General features: G+C 35.3%; 1 protein-coding gene across 1 annotated transcript; it reads left to right on the top strand.

Annotated features, from left to right (window-relative positions):
• The first annotated feature begins 235 nt into the window (after positions 1 to 235).
• LOC145556175 (protein MAEA homolog) lies at positions 236 to 8,978 on the top strand. Its single transcript, XM_081617816.1, has 7 exons — positions 236 to 653; positions 2,445 to 2,639; positions 4,287 to 4,409; positions 6,234 to 6,419; positions 7,801 to 7,934; positions 8,425 to 8,611; positions 8,725 to 8,978. Exons 1-7 carry the CDS (start codon positions 312 to 314, stop codon positions 8,824 to 8,826), a joined length of 1,269 nt encoding a protein of 422 aa, XP_081473942.1. The 5' UTR covers positions 236 to 311; the 3' UTR covers positions 8,827 to 8,978.
• Positions 8,979 to 9,692: the final 714 nt, after the last annotated feature.

The raw sequence follows: 9,692 nt of genomic DNA, 5'->3' as shown, positions 1-9,692 counted from the left end.
CCAACCTATGAGGAATTGTTATAAGAGTATTAGGGTAAAACGTGTGATTCTTTTGAAATTGTCCAAGGGTGAGATTTGGAAGATAGATCAAATGTGTGATTATTAATTTCCATTTTTCTTTTTCTTTCTTTTTCAACGAAAGACTTCATTTATGCCAGCTCTTAAAGCTTCCCAATTACACCAAACAAAACGACATCGTTTAATTACCCACATTGACACTCATCCAATCAATCACACACCATCATCATTCATCACCTTTCTCACCATCTCCATTTTTCCATTCCTTCCAATCTCAGTCTCTCTCCTCTCCAATGGAGATCGACCCACTTCCCAACGGCAACACCGGAACAACCTCCATCATCGGATCATCCACCGACACCACCCTATCTTCCGCCGTATCAACTCCGGCAACCTCGGAAACTCCGGCATCCAAGTTGAGTTACTTGTCGGATTCACTCAAACTTGAACATCAATTTCTTCGAGTACCCTTTGAACACTACAAGAAGACCATTCGTGCTAATCATCGTGCCGTTGAGAAAGAAGTTTCCGCCGTCATTTCGGCCGTTGATTCTTCCTCTTCTGATTTGTCTCGTGACGACGCCGTTTCTCATCTTTCTTCTCTTGTTTCTCGTCTTCAAGGTCTCAAGAGAAAGGTATCACACTATTTACTTTCTTTTATACAAATTAGGTGATAAAACTGACAATGGTTGATTGGTTATTTATTGGGGTTGTGTTTTGTAATTGTTTTTCGGGTTTGACGAGAGTCTCAAAGGGCAGTGATGTAGACGGTTTCGATAAATTGAGCTAATTGGTCACCCCAGTTGGAGAATTTTGATGATTTTTAGTGTTGGTGAATTGGGAGAGTTTTATTTTGGGTTTTGTACTTTTGTTACAGTGAGATTTTAGAAGGGAAGTGATGTAGACGAAATTCGATAATTTTCCGACCTTTAATGCTTTACCAACTAAGCTAATTGGCATACACATTGAGAAAATTATGTTGATTGCAAGTGTTTCACACACACTTTCACTAAAATAACCCTATATATATGTGAATTTTAAACTAAAGTACAATGAGCAATCGAATTTGCGAAATGGGAGCTTTTTTTGTAGTATGATGGAGTTGCATAGAAAAAGAACAGATGTTGGGTTCTAGGAATGGCTTCTTGTGGTGTAGGTTTGGTGAATTTTGATCAATCCTTTCAATTATTTTGGTAGTGAAATTCTGCTGATTGTAGAATGCTTCCTTGGATGACAAAATGGATTTTGGGACACATGTGAAGCTTTTTGGCTGCAGCTTATCATACTAAGCTGATTTTCATACCAAGGTCTTTGCCTTCGTTTGCTATTTGGTTCACCGAAGCAGATTGTAATTTGGTCTAAATGTCTATTCCCTGAGTATATATTGGTGTACTCTTGTAGGCAGTAATTTTCTTTATTTGCAACACTTGCATGTTGAATTAATATTGTACAACTGAGTTTTTTCTAATATGAAGCTTTTATTAGTTTTATGCTTATAGCCTTATGTTTGTGTCTTTAACGGTAATTATGGAAATAGATTCATTTTCATTACCTCATCCTACTTGATCATAAATAGAATTGAGTTGGTCAAGCTCCTGAACTTGATTGCCTTTTTTTTCCTAAGCATGACAATCACTTACCTCATACCAATTACTCATTGGAGATGTGGGTAAGGGATGCTAAATATTTGAATAAAATACAGAAAAAGGAAACAGAGGAACTATTTTTGTTTTCTTTGTTGAAACTCCTTCACCAAACAGCCTCTTTGTGAATTTAGTTTACTACAGAAACTCGTAATCTCAACCTCAAGAATTCATGTGACTCTTGGAATTATTGTGTAAGGATATATGCAATGGGATAAAGCCTAGATACTCCATAAGTTCATAAATGTATGTGCATTTCCCTCAAGCACTATAATTTTATTTATTTATTTTTCCATATTTTGACTCTTCATTTTATCTGCAGCTATAGTGATACCTGCTTTGTAATATATATTCTTTGTCAGTTTGGCTGTATGTCTGTATCCATGGGTTTTGCATAATTTTTATTGCTTAACCATGGGTCATGCATAACTCTTATTGTTTCTGAAGATGCTTTCAATTTTGGATTTTGGTTTTTGGGTGTGGAACTTCAAACAGTCTACTTCTCCCCTCCCCCTGCCCCCTCTCTCTCCTTACTGTTGTTTGTGTGACGGTTTTGATTATAATAGCAATACTTTATCAACTTTTCTTGTCAGAAATTTTAGGTTATTGATTTATGTGTACAAAGAGGAAATAAGGAACCAAAAAATGATTTTGAAATGTTAGAAGAGTTGTTGGTTTCCTATATAAGATGCTTTGGAAGTAAAGCTCATAGCAAATTTCATGTTGCATTTTTTTTTTCTTTGGTTGCTATTTTTTGGTGCTTATTTTTATTCATGTAAATAGCTAGAGGAAGGAAGCCGAGTAGAGAACTTGCAAGCACAACGATGTCGAGCTCGATTAGACCATTTGGAATCTGCAGATGCAGATAATTTAAATGAATGGAGCAACACACGTTTGAAGCGGATTCTTGTGGATTATATGCTTCGTATGTCGTATTATGAGAGTGCTGCAAAGTTGGCTGAAACTAGCAATATACAGGTATCTTGCTTTCTTTAGATTTAAGTGTTCTAGAAATTCATTGCTGCAACTTTTTATACTACGTATTTTATCAATTTGCTTATTTAATTTTTTTTTTTTTTTTTGGGGGGGGTACCACCTCATTTTCTCTACTGCTAAGACATTAATTAGTCACCATCAGATATGTATCTAGTCTCTCCAGTATATTTAAAATCTCCCTGGTTCACAGTAAGTTACATATGAAGGGTAATATTATCTCTATATAACAGATTAAAAGTCACCTAAGTTCACGTCTTAAGACTCTGAACCTTGTTCAGTGAACACAAAATTTCCTTGAATAGATGACAAACATCATGCCATCCTTTGTAATTGATACTTTGGAGAGATATCCGCTTAAGCTGTTTTATACTGGCAGAGGCATATCCTTTTCATCTATAATATATGTGCATTTACTTCTTTGAAGAACCAAGGGATTTTCTTCTATTAGCAGCTCTTCAATACTGCATATCTGATTGCTATATTAAGTGAGATATTGTTTATTATTGCATATAACTTCTGCACAAGCTAGAGGATGCTTGTAAGTTATAATGATGAGCAACACATCATTATAACCTAGAAGAACATCCTCTAGAGTCTAGATTGTACAGCAGTTATATAATCGAGGAGAACACACAGAAAATGGTTGTTCCCATCCTCCATTCTTCGAAAACAAGTAAATATCAACTAACAAAAAGCCCTTATAAAAAGAGAATTTTTGGTTAATGGTGATCAGGTGAGCTCACACATATCCCTTCATTGTGAGATGGCTAGCAATATTTGGGGGAGGTTTTTTGCTGTCCATGGACCATGGAGATTACTGTTCTGGATCGGTTACAGATCTGTTTTGTTGACTTTGGAAGAGCGAAGGAGAAGAACATGTTTTGGCAAAATGATTTTTTTTTTTAAGAAAAAAATTGTGGTATATGTTGCTAAAATGAAATGTGTAACTGCTTTGAGTGCTGGTTCGTTGTGTGATAGTGTAACTTTTTCAGCTTTGTTGTGGGCTAAGGTGGTGGGGGATATAAAATGGAATTGGGCTAATATCTAATCTAAATTTTGGCTGTAAGGAGGACAACTTATGATAACTATCCTATTTTCTCTGGTTTTGTTCTTATATCTATTTGCTCATTATAAAATATATTTTCATGTGTTTATTGTTGTACGGTATTTATCTAATTTTTACAATGTGGCTCTTCCGTTTTTCCTATTCATATGTTTAACTTGAGAACATAACCTCTTTGACTGCTATATGAGCTGGACAAGTTCATATATGTTGAATTGTAATTGCTTGAAAAGGATTTTTTTATAATTATAATTTGAGAAGTTTATGACATATCTAGAATTGCTTTTCTTGAAATTCTTACTGATAATCTTTCTTAAAAAATCATAAACATTTACTTGTGTTTTGTGTAGTACACATAAAATTTTAATATTCAGGGAACTGGTAATTTAAGACTTTGGTGTGAGCAAAATACACCCCCCCCCCCACCCCTCTCCCAAACAAATGATAAAAGAAATAATATTTTCTATGTCAGAGAAGACACCCCAGAAACTTTTGTGCTCTATTGAGTTCAGAAGAAAATTACTGCAGTTTCCACTGATGTAGTTGAAATGATCTTTTTATGTCAGGATCTTGTTGATATTGATGTATTTCATGAAGCTCGACGGGTTATTGAAGCTCTTCAAAACAAAGAGGTATCTCCTGCATTAGCCTGGTGTGCTGATAACAAGTCTAGGCTGAAGAAGTCTAAGGTGTGTACAAAGTACAGACTATATCCTGATTTTATGCCTGCGAATTTGAACAAGTATATAAGGAATTACTATTGTCTTAATTTGCTACTTCATAGTTTTTATAACTCACCTGTTAATTTGCAATTAGCTAAGGCCAAAGGTTGAAGTTGCCTGAGATCAGGTTGTAGGAAAAGCGATATAGGCCCTCAGTTATACAGTCGTTATACTCTCTGTTCATGTATGTCTACTGTTGCTATGATTTAAGCTGTAACTACTCTGTAAGTAGCTAAGTGCCATGGAACTTTTCCATGAATTAGTATTTGCTTTTCTCGGTTAACAGAGCCTCTTTTTAGGGTTTTTTTTTTTTTTTTTTTTTTTTTTTTTTTTTTTTTTTTTTTTTGGGGGGGGGGGGGGGGGGTGGGGGGAGCATGAGGAAGTATGTACTGATACTGTTAAGTATGCTTGTACTGCTAAGATTAAGTCAACTGGCTCTGCTTGAAGGCCTGAACTAGTAAATATTTTTTTATACCGCTTTGCCAAATTCTGGTGCTTGTTTAAGAAATTTTCACCCAAGACTCATTCAGCAGAACCATATACCAAACAAAGAACCTGCAAAAACTACTAAACTCCTAGCGAATTTGGGTAAGCTAATTAATACAGTATAAGAAATTCAGACCAAAACTTGTAAATCCTTCTCCTAATGATAATAGGATACACTCCGAATAAACTAACAGAATATTTATCTTACTTTCTTAAAATTACTGAAGAAAGTAGGAAGGCTATATTACTGAAATTAAGGGCTTTTTTCAGTTACATGAAACCTCACTGTTATGTTATTAACAAAACCTTGCAATTAGTCTGAGAAAGCATGTAGAGGTAGGTCAAGGAATGCTATCACATCAGTTAGGGTCTATGGTGAAGCTTGTTACAGCTCTTGATCTCTGTCAGATATTTTAGTCTGCCAAATTAGGAGTCACTTACCTCAATGTGTTGTTTTGTTGGGATATCTTACTAAAAATTTTAATCCATTAGTGGAATCCGAGGAGGCATTATCATATGAGGGATCAGGAAGAGATGGGAACAAGTGGAAGGGATGTTTACAACAAGTTTTAGATAAATGCAAGATTTTATTGTCAAAAGTGTTGACTTTGGGAAGGCAATGAGTGCAATAAGGATATATAATAATCCATTACTGCTTCTATATTGAATTTTACTTGTGCAATCTTACAATAATCACTTACACTGTGTCAAAAGTCAAAACCCTGTGTAGTTGGTGTACACAATTGTAGAAGTTACCTTGAATATTCATCTAGCCATAGGTGTTGCATTTGTGTTCTAAGTTTTGAAAAATTATATGGTTGATCATAGTTTGACTCTCATAATAGGGAATAGAAATTTTAAATAATGGCATTCAAAAGTTCAATCTGTTTTAGAGTGCTTTTCTAGTTGACCTTTTACGTAAATAAAGGAAAATGGGAAAGTCCAATAACATTTAGCTTTTGCAGAATAGATCATCAAATAGAGGGAGCAAATAATAATGTAATTCCTAAAGAGAAATGAGACCAAACCCTTTTGAGTGGAGTTTTTATTATTTATTATTTATTTTGTTAAAAAAATAAAATAAATTAGTATCAAATAGATTGTCAATACATAGTTATCTCATCTATGGTTTTTGAGAAAATGACATTGTTTTCACGATATAGTATTCTGTGAAATAATTTTTGAACGGGTTTTAATTTTGTTTTTAGCTTATGATATGTGACACTTTAGTGATATGCTTTATTACTCCTGCACACAAAGATAAAAGATAAGGTAGCTTAACACTACCCTCTTTCTTGGTTACAGAGCAAATTTGAGTTTCAGCTAAGACTTCAAGAGTTCATAGAATTGGTTAGAGCTGATAACAATATGCGTGCAATTAGATACGCCCAAAAATATCTAGCACCATGGGGAGCAACTCATATGAAAGAGTTGCAGAGAGTTCTTGCAACACTTGCTTTTAAGAGCAGTACAGAGTGTGCTACCTACAAGGTCAGTTTTTTGATCAGCTTCTTTGCTCGTTTCTCTATTTTGGCATCATTATCAGTATTATATTACTCTGTATGTGCAACTGCTTCATTTGCTCTTGTCACTTAGTTGTTTTGGAGTAATGACAGTTTATGTAAGATGACCTCAGATACACATGCATCAAGTTTCAAAACTGCCACTGTTGTAGTGTGTGAAGATCTTTAACAAATCTGTATGAGATGCTCGCAAGCATATCATTGTTTTCTGTTGTTTTGCTTCTATTCTGATTTCTTCATCCAGTTTTAGATACTATACAATGTTTTAGTACAGAATTTTCAGCAACATTGTTTGAAGTTCCCAACCCTTTCCCTAGTCTAACATTCCCATTGGAAATTTTTGTTCTTGTGATGAGTTTTATTTTTCTACTCCATATTTTATCATTGTAAAACTTGCATGTTTATTCTTGTTTATATATCCTGCCATAGTGCCATCTATATTGCTATTTGAGTATTGTTTTCACATGCATATAAGTCTGGGGGCGAAGGTACGAAAAGAAATGGGTCTATCTGATTGTAAAGGAGATTAGTAGACTGGAAATTTTTTCTAATTTTCAGCTAAGAACAAAGAAACTAAAAAATAAGAATCATTGATAATTTAGTCATATTAATTGACACTACTAAATAAAATTGGGCAATGCTACTCCAAGCTTCAAAGTGTCTGGAAACTCTTACACGAGAAAAGAGAAGAGCTTATCTGGATGGATTCTCTCTTTCAACCCACTCTTATCTCTTGCGCCATTGTATTGTAGGTAATTTCCTCTCATTCAGTGAACGACTCCACCTTCTCATCTAAGACAAGTTTGACGAAAATGCTAACAAAATTAATGTGAATTTCCCTTACTGACTTGCCACTACAAAGAGCATATGTGAAGTAGATCCTGAGGCATCGGGTTATATTGGGTTGATGTGGGGCAGATTATATGTATGTTTGTTTGTGTACTCGTATTTCTTAAGCCGGTGAAGTTCAATTCTCTTTTAATAAATTAATGTCTTTTTCTTTAAAGAAATCAAATAAACTTCTTGCAGTCTTTTGTGGGGTTTGAGGTCTTGTGGTCAAATTGCCTCATCATAGAGGGAGACTGCCCTCATTATAGAAGCAAGATTTAGCTTGACTGCCAGGCCTTACTATAACCAAGCTCGCATAGCCCATTCAATCTTTTATAACAATGTATTGACTCTCTCAACAAGGTTATCATAAGAAGCTAATTCTTTGGATGTCATTGTGACAATGTGACCACTTAATCTTGGTTGATTTTCCCTTAAAAGAGAAAATAATGACTGGTGTTTTGGACAGAATAATTCTACTTAGCTCATACTTGATGTTTGCCTCCTTTTCCTCTTGGCAGGTCCTTTTTGAACCCAAGCAATGGGACCACCTGGTGGACCTTTTCAAGCAGGAATTCTACAGATTGTATGGCATGACCCTTGAACCATTGTTAAATATCTATTTGCAGGCCGGCTTATCTGCTTTGAAAACTCCGTATCCTTTTTGTTGCTTTTTATTTAAATTTAATTTTTAAATCTGCTTTGAAAACTCCGTATCACTTTTGTTGGTTTTTTGTTAAATTTAAATTTTAAATAGGAGCTAACATAGAGACGATGCAATAACAAGATTTTTTTTTGGAACTAAGGCTTTGTTGTTGTGCTTGACTGCTTGTGCAAGTATGCACTTTTCCTTTTTTATCACCATTATAGAATTGCTCCTACATCATGCTTTCCCACATAGTAATATTAGTCACCTAACATAAATATAGATTTTAGGTGCTTTTCAGCACAATCAGGACACATGTTTCACATCTATATATTGTTCATGCTGCTTGGTTTGAAACTATGAACACTAGCCTAAATGCTGTCTATGAAGCTATCTTCAAGACTAGAACATGGATTTCACTTGCATGCTAAATTGCGGAGAACTGCATCTTGATTCCATTTAGGTCCAGTGAAATATGTTGTGCCTTGACCTCTTTTAGATTTTGCTATGAAGATGACTGTCCGAAAGATGATCCATTGTCTCAGGAAAGTTTCCGTAAATTGGCAGTATCACTTCCATTCTCGAAGCAGCAACACTCAAAAATTGTCTGCTACATAACAAAAGAATTGATGGATACTGAAAATCCGCCTATGGTCTTACCAAATGGCTATGTTTACAGCACTAAGGTTTGTGTAGTGTCCATAAGTGGATTGATTATTCTTTAAGCTATCTTTTTTCTCAGAATTTTCTTTTTCCCTTTCTGTAACCATAGTCCATTTTATTGATTGTGCTTTGGCAGGCTCTCGAGGATATGGCTCGTAGGAATAATGGTAAAATTACTTGCCCAAGGACAGGTGTGGTCTGCAACTATTCTGATCTTGCCAAGGCATTCATCTCATAGAATCATACCTTGAACAACTATGTAAAAAGACCGTCAACAGGAATAGATTTTTCTTTTCTCTTTTTTTGGCTGTGACCCTTTGGAGGATTGGCAGCTACCCGCATGTACATATCAAAAGGGCAATTTGAACAATTTGTTATTTTCTTTGCTGATGTTGTTATTCTTGTTTATCAGTATGTGAATGTTATTATAAGCTGTAGATTGCTCCGTGGCTATAAAATCGAGTTTTCAGCTGCCTCAAAGATAATCAACCAGTTATGTCGCAATAAAAGCAGTTGTGGACGTCTGTATATTTTTAATGGCTTCTCCACTGCATTTGCCGTGATGAAGGATGTTGATGGTTTTTAAGATAGCTTTTACTCTGATCAGGTTTGCTACAACCACTTCAACAGTACATGTTTGATCAAAAGATAATGAAACCTTTTATTTTTACTGTATACTCCGTACAAGAGATCGTGAAGCGTATTTTACTGCACATTACTTCCCTAATCAGAAGATAAGAGAGCACCCCTTATCTTTAACACTTTGTTTGGATAGGAAGAAATGGAAGGAAAAGAAGAGAAGAGAAATGGAGGGGGACAAAATCTCTTGTTTGGGTAAAAGATTGGGGGAAGGAAGGGGAAGGAGAGGGAGGGATTCATTTTCCCTCTCTCTTTAATAAACATAATCTCTCCAAAATTAGAGAGATTTGGAGGGAAAATGGAGTTCACCTCCCCCTCCCTTTCTTTTCCCTTCCCTTCCTCCATTTTCCCTCCCCTTCTTTTCCTTCCTTCTTTGCTATCCAAACAAAGCGTAAGTTACGGGATCACTTGTGGTTTCCAAAAGGCCCTGCTTTTTTTTTTGTAGCGAAGCCTATGAGATAGATG

Source organism: Chenopodium album, chromosome 8, assembly GCF_948465745.1.
Source record: "Chenopodium album chromosome 8, dcCheAlbu1.1, whole genome shotgun sequence".
In the NCBI taxonomy this organism is placed as follows: Eukaryota; Viridiplantae; Streptophyta; class Magnoliopsida; order Caryophyllales; family Amaranthaceae; genus Chenopodium; species Chenopodium album.
The sequence above is the reverse complement of the archived record's forward strand: the minus strand, read 5'-3'. Positions and strand labels throughout refer to the sequence as shown.

Bases quoted from the DNA above. Each gene is read 5' to 3' on its own strand.
- LOC145556175 (XM_081617816.1), top strand. From the start codon at position 312: ATGGAGATCGACCCACTTCCCAACGGCAACACCGGAACAACCTCCATC. The intron at 4,410-6,233 runs GTGTGTACAAAG...TCTTGGTTACAG, and splicing joins CTAGGCTGAAGAAGTCTAAG to AGCAAATTTGAGTTTCAGCT. The intron at 8,612-8,724 runs GTTTGTGTAGTG...GTGCTTTGGCAG, and splicing joins GCTATGTTTACAGCACTAAG to GCTCTCGAGGATATGGCTCG.